General features: G+C 54.6%; 1 protein-coding gene across 3 annotated transcripts in view; it reads right to left on the reverse strand.

Annotated features, from left to right (window-relative positions):
- Positions 1-747: 747 nt before the first annotated feature.
- The window catches only part of SLC9A8 (solute carrier family 9 member A8), a 70,344-nt gene continuing 58,485 nt past the window's right edge, over positions 748-12,606 (reverse strand). For 2 of the 3 annotated variants that reach the window (XM_082644311.1, XM_082644310.1), the window contains exons 13-16: positions 9,919-10,030; positions 6,648-6,868; positions 4,405-4,551; positions 748-3,085 (exon numbers count right to left, since the gene is read on the reverse strand). In XM_082644311.1, coding sequence (XP_082500437.1) covers positions 2,978-3,085; positions 4,405-4,551; positions 6,648-6,868; positions 9,919-10,030 — 588 coding nt within the window. In that variant the 3' untranslated portion in view covers positions 748-2,977. The remainder of the gene's footprint in view (positions 3,086-4,404; positions 4,552-6,647; positions 6,869-9,918; positions 10,031-12,606) is intronic. The other variant, XM_082644312.1, reaches the window with a different exon arrangement.

Consider the following 12,606-nt stretch of genomic DNA (forward strand, 5'->3'; position numbering starts at 1 on the left):
TCCTACAACCACAGGGCTGCAGAACCCGTGATGTATTCCAAGTCCAAAATTGTAGGGCCTGCTGCGGAGCGGCTGCTGGGGGAGCCTTGGGGTGGGGCCTTAGTGCTACAGGACGCCCCAGCTCCCCAAGACGGCATGTCTTCAGAGTTCACTGGCTAGCCAACCAGCTTCCCCAAAGGCACGCACTGACCTTACAGCCTTTACCTCCTCCTAAAGTATTACCTTCTCTCTGTGCTATACTTCTCCTGTCCCATGGCCTAGACCTAGAAGAAAACGTGTGTGAAGTTATAGTTATGCTGGATTTTTTTAATCTTCTAGGCATTTATTCCCCCAACAATAAAATTATTAGGAATGCTAAAGGTAGACAGCAGCAATTTTTGACTCTCAGGCAAAGACATCTGAAAAAAGTCCACCAGAAAAATCTCTCTCGATGGGCTTTGGCCTGTTCAAAGGTGAACAGACAGATGGCTGAGGCACACGGGGCGCCCTCCTCGGCGGGGGAATGCCCTCCCACGCTGCTAAGCCACTACTTGGCCAGCAGAGGGCAGGAGCAGCTCACGGGACGCCCAGGCTGGCGCTGCTCCAGGCCAGGCAAGACTCTCCCCCAGACACCTCCACGCAGCCAAGCCTTGGGGACCTCGCCCTGCCCCCGCGTGCTTCTCTACTTACTGTCACTCTCAGGTCTCAGCTAAAAGTGGGAGGACAGGTGGGACCTGGTGACAAAGGGCAGTCTGAACTGAGACGATCCTGTTTTCATTATTTAATCTATGAACTCACAGCCCCCCCAAATTTTTTTCCGGCAAGCTATTGAGTTTACAATGCAACTTACACCTTGGAGATCAGACTCTGAATTTCAGGGGGAAAAGTCAGTTACTTATGAATTGGAGAATGAGAGAACAATCTGGCCTCTGATCCCTGCCCCCTCCCCTTATGGACAAAGGTCCCCTCCCTTTGACCTCTTCTCTTTTCCACTAAAAAGAAATAGGAAATGACTGAGACTGGAATTATGCATGGCATTAATCTTCCAGTGGGGATATTAGGTGAAGTAAAGTAATCCTATTTGGCTCAAATTATGGGGTTAAGGTGGGAGATTACAAAAAGAAATGATCATATTTTTGCTCTATCAAGTACAAATTTACTTTTCATGCATAAAAAGGAAGCTATGTGCCCTCCTGCCTGACTGGATTTACGCTTACACTTCTGCGGCAAGGGAAGGGGTTAGGGCAGGGGTCTGGCCTCACGGGCTGGGTACATGGGTCCTGGAGGGTCCCGAGGTCAGTCCTTCCTCACTCACATCCAGAGCCACGCTGCCTGAGGCTGAGAAGATGGAAACATATTTGCTGCCAGCCCAAGGTCCATGCTGGCCCACTGTGTCCGAAACAGAACCAATGACATGCACAAGATGAATTAAACCATGCCAGAGGGTGCTGAGTCCCAAGGCTCCAGCTGAGACCCTGAGCCACATATGAAAACTGCCAGAGGTCTGTAGATGGGCACAAGCAAGCAGGTAAAGACTTGTTAAAGGGCCGGTGAAGGCGGTGGATGCGGGGAAGTCAGAAGCTCCATGTCCTCTGGACATGATTGGCAGCTCCTCCCCTTGAGGTGGCCCAGGGGCCCGGACCATGGGGCCAGGGCAGGTGTGTGTGTGTGTGTGTGTGTGTGTGGTGTGTGTGTGGTGTGTGTGTGTGTGTGTGCACGTGGCCGGGGCAGGTGTGTGTGTGGTGTGTGTGCGTGTGTAGCCGGGTCAGGGGTGTGTGTGTGTGTGGTGTGTGTGTGTGCGCGTGTGGCCGGGGCAGGTGTGTGTGTGGTGTGTGCGCGCGCACGTGCAAGCACTCTGTGAGCGAGTCCTGAGGTAGCAGTGGCTGCTCAGGGATTGCAGGTGAGACTCAGATGCAGCTGGCTGCCGGCCACTGGAGTCCTGGGGAGGGGTGGCAGAGGAGGAGCACGGGGACAAATGGGACCCAAGATGGTAGAGAACTGGGAGGGAAAAAAAAAGGTGCTGATGAGCAGTGAAGGTGCAGCAGGTAAACGGTGGGCGGAGCCCAGGAAAAGGGGCCTCTGAACAAACAAGGACCCCTGAGTCAGGAATCGAGGTCAGGGAAGGGACTGCTAGGCTCTCACCACTTTGTAAAAGTGCATGAATTTAAACTGAATTCAAAGACGGCAGCTGCTGGCCAGCATAAACCCTTAAGACTTTCCCTCGGACCCCACAGAATAGGGTCGCTCACCCCCCAAAAACCCAGGGATACGGCTTCCAATGGGGCTCTAGAGAGGTGCCTGTGCCCTCGGGCTCGGTTCCAGTGTAAACCTTCACAGTATTCCCAGAGAACGGCAGTAGCTGCCTGCGGCCCAGGGAGACAGCCTGCGAGGCGCCGATCAGAGGTAAAGAGAAAAAGGTCACTCCGTTTCTCTTTCTCGGGGAGTGCAAGCGACGTCACGAAGCGGAGTGTGAGGTGTCCAAGGTGCCTGAGCCTGCCGCTGGCCGGCCCCTCGCCCTGCTGCTATGACACCCGTCCAGGGAAGGGCCCCTGTAACGAAGGCAGTGGCCAGGGATGGCGGCAACGGCGCACCACGCTCCCGGGACGCCCTGCACGGTGGGTCCATGGCGGGATTTCTCCTCTCAGGCACCTCGGCGTGACAGATGACTATTCCCCGGCTACAGAAGCAGAAGGAAACATTTACCTACAAAGGTGGTCCCCTCCAATCCGCGGGCTGGGAAGCCATCCTGAGGGCAGAGGCCCGGCCCAGCGAGGAGCGGGGAGAGGGGCTTCCGGGCAGCTGGCTGGCTCCAAAGGCCCGGGAGGTCCTGGGCTAAGACGACAGCGGCCTGTGCGTCACCCTACTTCCATCCGCCCCGAAGAACTGCCAAATGCACACGCCTCGGGGGCCCTTGCTGGGTGGCCGTCCTGGGAGCCGCGGGGAGGCTGGATGGCAGTGCTGCGGCCCCGGCTGCCCGGAAGCCACGCGTCCCGCTCGGTCACAGCAGCTCCTGCTCGTCGTCCTCGGAGCCGGAGGGGCCTTGGCGCACCTCTTCGTACCACTTGTTGGTGAGGGTTTTCATCTGGATGCGCCCGTGGTGGAGGTCCTGGGGCGGGAGACACAGCAAGCCCTTGTCAGCGGTCTGGCTCAGGGTCAGGGTTGAGGAAGGGAGGAGATGGGAGGCAGGGGGCACGGCCACAGCAATTTCAAAGTGTTAACTGACTAACCTCAAGCTGGGATCATTCTCTGTGGGGGAGGAGATAACGGGAGGTGTCACCCTGGAACAGGAGTAGGAGGCAGGATGGCATGATGTTAAAAAACCTGGCCTCTGGAATCAGACACACTTGGGCTCTGCTTCCAGCTTTGCCACGTACTGGCTGTGTGACCTCAGGGGGTTACTTCACCTCTCTGGGCCTCAGTCTCCCTGGCTATCAAGTGAGACAACCCGCTGCATCTACTGCATGGGCTGCTGGGAGAATGAAACGAAGCAATCATGAAAAACGTCTGGTGCAGTGCCAGGCTCACAGTAAGAACTCACGTGCTGACAGCGATCCTGACTGCTGAGGGAGGGAAAACGGGGCTCAGAACCAAAGCAGGGCAGCAGCCAGGAGAACCCCTCCCCTACCCTGCACGGTACAGGATGACGGTTTCAGCAAAGCAGGCCCAAGCTGGTCCCTGAGTGTGTCACTCACTGTCAGGCCAGTGGTGCCTGGAGGGATGGAGCGAGAGCCCTGAGCCTTGGGCCACTGTCCGAGGCCCTGGCAGGTCTGAAATTCCTCAGCTCAGATTCAGTAGCCGATCAATGTCCCAAGTCAATCATCCAGGAAAACCAAACTGGGTTAACAAGTCTATTATTAAACTAGCACTAGAGACTTCCCTGGTGTCGCAGTGGTTAAGAATCCGCCTGTCAATGCAGGGGACACGGTTTGAGCCCTGGTCCGGGGAGATCCTACATGCCACAGAGGAACTAAGCCCATGTGCCACAACTACTGAGCCTGCTCTAGAGCCCGCGAGCCACAACTAGTGAGCCCACGTGTCACAACTACTGAAGCCCATGCGCCTAGAGCCCATGCTCCACAACAAGAGGAACCATGACAATAAGAAGCCCGCACACTGCAACGCAGAGTAGCCCCGGCTAGCCGCAACTAGAGAAAGCCCACGCGCAGCAACGAAGACCCAACGCAGCCAAAGATAAATGAATTAAATAAATAAATAAACAAACCAGCATTAAATATGGCAGCGAAGCAAAAACAGCAGATGCAGAGTGCTGCAAGCATATCCAGCCCGCGAGGCTGGGAAGGAGAGAACGCTGAGTGGGGAGAGGCCCCCACCCAACCCGGCACGTAGGTCTTCCCTGCCCACCCTGCTCTTGGCCACTGCAGGCCCTGAGGGAGGAAGGCAAGGGACCCCTGGCCTGCGTCCCACCTCCTGGGTCAGCCGCCGCGTGAAGAAGGGGTTCAGGTACTTGGCGTCCAGCCACAGGAAGCCTTTGAGGTCCTGACGCCTCACGTAGTGGGCTTCGTACTCCTCCTCCGTGAGCTCCGACAAGTGCTCCGACTCGATGGTGTTGCCCTGCGGCGGGTGGGGAAGGCAGCCGAAGGCTCGTCAGCTGACACCTGCCTGGAAGCCCGCACACCACCCAGCCTACCTCCTCGCAGCTCTTCACCCCGGCCCCCGGGTCCCCAACCCTAACGGTGGCAGCAAGAGGCCTCCTGGGAGCCTTAGGGAGGCGGGAAGGTGTGTAAGAAAACGATGGACATCCAGGAAAATCAGAATTGTGAAGAAGGTGGAAGCTCAGGGCTGGGGCTTGGTCTACTGTAAACTCTCCACGTGGCTGTCTGTGCGGCCAGGACTGGGAGCTCTTCTAGGCTGTCTCTTCACCAGTGAACTGAACGAGAGAGGCGGCTTTTGTCGTTTTTTGCCTGCAGAGGCCCACTCTGGGTACATTTGCTGGTCATGTGGATGCAGCAGGGAGGGATGTGGAGAGGGAGAGGGAGGGAGGGAAGGACCACCCACCCTCTGCAGGGGCGACCACAGGCAGTTTTGCACCGTCGCCCCCAAGCGCAGGTGTACCCCGGGTGTAGGAGATGGGAGAGAGGGAGGGGCAGGGAGGACATTTCCCTGCCGTGGAGCAGTGCTTCTCAAACTCCGGCCGGCATCGGAACCACCTGGAGCTTGGGGAGCCACAAAATGCTGGGCCCACTAGGCCCACCTGCAGTTCCTGATTTAGCAGGTCTGGGAGGGCGCCCAAGAATGTGCATTTCTAACAAGCGCCCACCGATGCTGCTGGTCCAGGAACCCCACCTTGACGACCAGTGATGGAAAGTGGGGTGGTTAAGAGTCTGTGTGACCACAGCTGTGTAATTTGGTCTCTGTGCCTCAGTGCTCTCATCTGCAAAATGGGGATCATGAGACCATCTGCTTCCTGCAGGTTATCAGGGACAGTCCAAGGAGAGCACAGGCACCACAGAAAACATGGCCTAAACAGCAGCTGCTCCCCCCGAGCACACATCCTGGTTCTACCAGAGCTGTGCTTGGCCAAGTGTGGCTGCACCTCTCGGCAACTCACCAGAAATGCAAATTCTTTGGGCGCCCATCCTAGACCTGTAAGACCCTGGAGCCCTCCACAAATCCTGACACCCACTAAAAGCTTTGAGAACCTATACTTGAGCTTTGGTTAAAAACAGACAAGAAGGCTGGTGGATGGGGGTGGGGGGAGAAGGGCTACGGAGAGTGAGGAAAGTTCTGTGAGCCAGCCCTGTCTGACGTCGTCTGAAGGTTCTCCCAGCAGCACAGCTCTGGCTGGAGAGGCCGCAGGCAGGGACTGGAGGCCAAGATCCACCCAGACTGGACTTTCCAGAGTCAGAGGTGGGCCACATCCCCTTTCCCCACCTCTGGTTGAGGATTTCTGTGCCTTCCAGGGCTGAGTAAAGTTACTGATGGCCTTGAACAAGGGAACTAGAAAAAGATGCATTTCTGCAAAAGCATGTGCGTGGAGCAGGGGGTGGTGCAGGTAGGCAGGACCGAGGCCAGGGCTCCGCAGCCAGGGCCCGAGGGAGCACAGGGCAGGAAAGGCACAATCACTGTGACTCAGGGGAGGAGGGGTGGTGGCTTGGAGGAGGCAGAGGTGGGCAGGGGTCCGGGGGCCTCGGGCTCGCTGCAGCTGGCCCTGGGCACCTCCACCCCCAAATCATGCCCTTGCCTGTCCTCAGTGGAGGGCCCTCTCCCGTGACTCTCCAAGCCTCTGTGAGCACTTTCCCCTTCTCCAGCCCCAACAGGAGGCTTTTTAGTAGATGCTAGGGAATGATATGATTTTGTCATTTTGTGATTTTGAAACCCTCCTTCCAGCCCCGGCCTGATGGGGTGGTGTGGTTACTGGCAGGGCCGGAGCGTTCCTGGAAGCGTCTGCTAGGGGTCCACGTTCCCACGCCACTGCCTCCGTGGCTTCATGAGGCCGGCAGACAACCCACCCCAAAGAGCCACGCTTCAGACCCTGAGTCCAACCTCCTTGTCACTCTGGGAAGCTGGTGCGTGCGTGTGCGCACGTGCCGTGCGCCTATGCGTGCGTGCCCAGGGACGGATCATCCTCAGGTCGTGTCTCGTTTCCCCATCTTCTGGCGGCGAGTGGGGACGCACCCTCTGCCCCCGCCCGGCCGGCCGGCACTCACCATCTTCTCGGTCTTGCTGAGGTTGACGTCCTTCTTGTTCCTGCGGCGCGCCCTGGCGTCCTCGATGTCCGCGAGGCGGATGAGGGGCATGGTGCTGCCGCCCAGCAGCAGGATGGTGAAGAGCACGATGCTGATGGTGGTGGTGCCGATGAGCTGCCGCTTCTCCATGGGCTCCAGGTCCAGGTGCAGGCTCAGGGCGTAGGGGATGGCCCCCCGCAGGCCTGGGTGACAGTGAAGGGGGTAAGAGGCACGGGGGCAGGCAGGAGGGGGCAGCGGTTCTCGGGGGATCTGGGCCCAGCCCGGCACCACGGCCGCTCGACATTCTAATGCACCCATTGGAGAGTGCAAGCTCAGCCTGTGAGGCTCTGGGGTGTGAGAGAAGCAGGTGCAAGGAACGGAGGCTCACCTCCGCTCCCACTTCTCAGGGCGGCAGAGCGGAGCCGGTGAGGTGACCTGTCCGGGCTGTGAAGCGCCGGGCGTGTGCGTGTTCAGGATTTATCAAGCCCAGCGCTTATGTTTTAGAAACACGACAGCTGGTGCAGACCAGCCCTCCCTGGGCTACGTGCTCCGCGGGCACGACCTCATCCGATTGTCACAGGAAGCCCTGTAGAGCTGGTCCTGTTATTCTCACAGCGCACAGATGAGGCGCCGAGACTGAGAATGAGGTGTCCTCCCAGGGCCGCACGCTTTACTGGCGACAGCACAGAATGCCTTTTGCCCAATGCCCATTGTAGTGGAGGATGTCACCCCCGCGGTGGCCAGCGGCTCAGGGGACTGCATCACGGCCTCTCCCTTACTTCCTGTTCTGGTTCCCTGGGAGGCTGCTGGCTGGACTGAGGGGTATGGACTGAGCTGGGAAATGGCACGTTCTCTCTAAAAAACTTCCTGGCTTGCCTGGTGCCATACAGGGGTACAGGAGCTCCCAGAGCAGCAGGGAGGAGAGACGTCAAACGAGGAGTCGTGTGAGGGTGAGGGTGAGGGCCTGAAGGAGAAGGGAGGGCGGGCCGAGCAGACAGTGACAGAATCTGACCCAGACGTGGAGGCCGGCGCATCACAGCGTGATGGGGGGCTGGCTGCTGCAGCCCAGACCCTATATGGGGACACAGCGGGGCGGAGGGAAGGGGGTGGAATTAAAAGAGACACGGGGAGCAGAAGCAACAGGTCACAGCAGCGAGGGGAAGGCGGGGTGACCAGGGAAGGGAAGGGCCTGGAGGATGCCCGGGTCCTAGGAGGCTTGCTGCGCGATGGTCTGGGCACAGGGTCAGGAGTCTGGCTCCTGGGTCCACCCCCTGGCCCCCTGCTTTCCCTGGGGCCTCCCAGGCTGGCACGAGGAACTAGACACAGGGCCTGCCGTGATGGTGGCCCGAGGATGAAACGCCTTGGCATAGAACAGCACGTGCACACGGGAAGCACTTCGTAAGAGGGAGCCACATGTTACTGTCTCCTGTGGAAGGAAGCGGGGATGCTGGCAAACAAGCAGGTTGGGCAGGAAGGTAAGTTCCGTCCTAGACAATGAGATCGCAAGAGCTCCACAACATCCAAGGAGGGCTCAGACACTGGAGTCTGGATCCCGGAGGGAAGGCCTGGTCAGAGGAAACAGCTTTGGGAGGGTGGGAGCCAGATGGAAGTTGAGGCCACAGGACAGATGAGCTTGTGAGAGCGCAGGAGATGAAGCAGGTCTGAGGCTGAGTCCTGAGGAAGCCAATATTTACTGAGGTGCCGGTAAAGGCAGATGGGGACCTGGACAGGAGCCTGAGGAGATCCCAAGGGAAAGGAGGGGAACCAGAGCACAGCCTGGAGGCCAAGGGAAGAGGAGAAGAGGGTATCCTCCCAGTCAGAGGGCAGGTCGGTGGGAGGAAGGAGCCCCAAGCCGAGGAGGCGGCTGGGATGAGGGCTCACCGGTGCCCACCAGGTCTGCCTGGGGGAGGCTGCTGGTGACCCGGGCGAGGCCAAGTCCAGCCCTGAGGACAGGAGGGGAGGAAGTGGAGAAAATGGGCAAGAAAAGCTCGCTCAAGAGGTCTGGCCACGATGGGAAGAGATGGGGAAGCAGCTGGAGGAGATGAGGAGCAGGGGTTTTGGTTGAAGTTGTTGGTTTTTTGCGGGGAAAAGGAGAATCTTCAACTGTTGAATGATGGAGGAGCCAGTGAGACAGGGTGAGGATCCAGGAGAGAGGGAGGGAATCGATGGAGAGAGGCCTGGACAGCCTGAGGCCACCCGGAACCAAGAGCCCTCCCTGTTTAGAACCACCACCCGCTTCCCTGTAGAGGTCTCCCAGCACACCCCCGACCCCAAAGAGCTCACATACTTTGTAAAATGCCTGATACATTTCTTAGATTTTCTTTCAGATTTTCAAGACCTTGGATCAACTACTTTACGATTTTTTTCCCTCACTGGCAAAAAAGATTAAGAAAAAAAGTTTCTCTCACTGTACACACATATATACACACCTACCTACCTAGATCTGCCACACACACACCTATGTATATATTTTAAACAAGGTCTTTTGAAAAGGAAGAGAAATCTGCGAGAAATTTACAGATACGCTGTTGGACAGAAAACAGCTTACAGAGCATGTTGCTATACCCTGACCCACACAGAAATATTTTAATTATAATATTTAAACAAGAAAGCACAAAGAACTGGATGTATTGCTCCTAAGTAAATTTAAAGATGTCTACGGATCCGGTTCTTTAGGAGTCAAAGATTTATGAAACCATTTCCATCCTTTAAAACGTAGAGGAATATGGGATTGAACAGCAACTGAAATGGTCAACTAAACTATCAGAACTTAGTAACTGAATGAAAAAAAAAATCCAAATCTAACCTGTAGTATAAAAAAGTTTAAACTTTAACCTTTTTATTCTGAGCCTAGAAAGCGCTCAGGCGGGAGGGGCGCCGTGCACACCTCGCCCTGGGCTACCCCGTCTGTCCGGGAAAGAGTGGAGGGAAGGAGGGCAAATCCTGGCTCTGCCTCCTGCGGCCCCTCGTCCCCAGCAAGTCCTTTACCCTTGAGCCTGAGCTTCCTCATCTGTAGAGCGGACACACACCACCCGCTTCCTGTGCTGTGGGGAGGGGTACCTACCGCCTGCGAAGGGCCTCGCTCAGGGCCTGTGTTACAGCAGGCGCCCTTACGTGGGAGCACGTGCAACTTGGGGCTGATGAGGCACGCTCGTTTTGCAAGGGCTCCGGGGACAGGCAGTGCATTCTCCGCAGCGCCTGTGCCTTTATCACACACACCTTCCCTCCACCGTTCATTCAAGGTTGCGCTTACCGCTGAACCACATGATGAACATCATCTTTGGTGTGATTTTATGATCACGGAAGAAATTCAGGAGGTAGGAGAGAGGGAAAATGTTCACCGCTCTGCCAAACAGCACAAGCACCTGTTAACAGCAACAAACTAAGTCTTAACGTGGAAACCTCTGGTTCTTCAAGTTGAAGCTTGTTGAGGCTAACACAGACCTGGTAACACACCCATTATAAAGGCAGCATCCCCTTGTCATCAAAGACATGAACTCAGTGCTAGGCAAAGACCCAGGAGATGCCAGTTTCTATGTGTCTAGGAAAGGATTAAAGCTTTGTATGTTACGTTTCCATTGTCAGAAAGAGAGGACTAACAAGGTACCACTGACAGCTTTTAGTAATGCCAAGAGGCCGTGCTGAAGTACCCAGAGATTAATTTAAGGGTAATCTGGCTCCTCCAAATGTGCTCCACTGTGGGATGGGCCCACACTCATCATTCCCAATGGGCTAGCTCTGGAGGAACAGACAAGGTATTCCTGCCTCTCCCATGGGGGCCCCACTCCTCGGGGAAAGGAGCGAAGACTGAAAAGTGCCTACCTATGTCCGTAAATGCTGCTCCCTGAGCAAGAGGAATGCACAGGTGGGTTCTAACAGGAGGTCACATACAACCTGTCTATCCAGTTGCTTGCCATGGCTTTTGGTTCCTAGCCATCTCCCAAGGCATATCGATTTTAACAAAATATAGCTTTATGTAAAGTCTAAATCTTTTTTTTTTTTTTTTTTTTTTTTGCTGTACGCGGGCCTCTCACTGTTGTGGCCTCTCCCGTTGCGGAGCACAGGCTCCGGATGCACAGGCTCAGCGGCCATGGCTCACGGGCCCAGCCGCTCCGCGGCATATGGGATCCTCCCAGACCGGGGCACGAACCCGTATCCCCTGCATCGGCAGGCGGACTCTCAACCACTGCGCCACCAGGGAGGCCCCAAGTCTAAATCTTATCTAAGTGGCTTCTTAGAGCTACTTATTAATTTACTTCCATTTTCTTCATCTTGGTTCTCACCATAACTAACTTGAACAGAATAATATATATATATATGTACATTCTAAGGCTCTAAGTTTATTCTTTTAACCAGCATGAATCGAGTGTGCTTTGGACTGTTGTGCCTTGGAAGGTCAAGTTAATAATTACCCACAATCATCTAACATTTACATGCCAGACAATGCTCTAATCATTTTATATGCATTATCTTGTTCAATTTACATCCTTCCAAAGGGCTTATGAGGTAGGTATTACTGTCTCTATTTTAGAGACAAGTAAACTGAGACAGTGAGAGGTTAAGTATTAACAGGTCCAAGCTGACCCAGGCAGGAAGCGGTGGAGCCAAGTCCCAGACCTGGCTCGGTCCCCAGAGCCCATGCCCTTGACCACTGAGTGAGTCTAAGGTAATCCATCTGAGTGGCACAGGCCGTCTCTAGGAGTGCCAGGGCCAGACTGACCAGCTGCTCAGGGGAAACTGAGTCACCACCCCAGGCATCGCCTCATTTTTCTTTCCCGCCCAGCTCATGGCTGAGATCGCCACCTCCCTGTTTCACCCACTGAAATCTAATCCTCCATTCCCACATGTGTGTTTCAGGGTTGACCAAATGTGGCCCCTCTCACCCAGTGACCACACTAAAGGCTACTATACTTTCTATAAAAGACTTTTGCTGCTGTTTTCTTGTCCTAAAACCTGAGTTTGGAGGACACATAACAGTGACAAAAGCAATGAGCTTGTGCCGACTAAGGTAGAAGCACCCAGATTGCAAGGAGAGACATCTTTTTCTTTAGGGTCCCTTATCTTCTCTGCCTCAGGTTCCCCATATGCCAAATAGGTAGGCCTCACTGGTTTGCACATGGTAGGTGACAGTGATTTAAAAGAAACAGCCTGCCTCTCAATAGCTGTGTTTTGTTAAGTGGAGCTGGTAATAAAAGTTAAGATGAATTATGGTGACTCAACAAGGTGTGCTTTGTAAGTGCCTTAAATTAATAGAGGATCTAAAAAGACAACAAACAGATCAAATTAGGGACAGGAGTATAAATCAGCAGGAGGACCTATGGGAGATGAGTTCACACTGACGGGACAGAGACACAGGAGGGACACGGACGAGGGACCTGGGAACACCAGGCTAATGCCCAAGTGTTAGCCATTCCCGTCACTTTGATCAGATGCCTGCGGGAGTTGGACCTTTCTTTTAAATGCTTAAACATTTATTTTTCTCCCATTCCATTCCCAAGATCTGATTTGAATGCAAATGATTAAACTTCTATTTTCCTTTTCTAAAGGTACATTTTAACTTGTCTCCTACCGCCACCACCCCTCTCTCGTCCAGTTACAACACTGTTTCCCAAATCTTCTCAATGATAAGAATCACCTGGGATGATGATTCCTCCAGATGAATCTCCAAAGGAGGTAAGGGCCTCGTAATCTTTACCTTGAACAAGTGTCCAAGGTCATGATTATAAATGGACACATTTGAAGGAAACCACAGCAAGAATTAGGTATATTCATTATAATCATCCAGAAAAAGTAGAAAAGAAAAAGAAATCATCCCCAGTTCTACAACCACTGTGAACATTTGGCTGCATTTTCTTACATATTTTCTTTTTTCTATGCATGCTGTTTTTACATGGTTATGATCAATTACACATTCAATTCTGAAATCTGCTTTTGCTACCTA

This window comes from Mesoplodon mirus (assembly GCF_964341445.2).
Source record: "Mesoplodon mirus genome assembly, chromosome: 15".
Classification (NCBI taxonomy): domain Eukaryota; kingdom Metazoa; phylum Chordata; class Mammalia; order Artiodactyla; family Ziphiidae; genus Mesoplodon; species Mesoplodon mirus.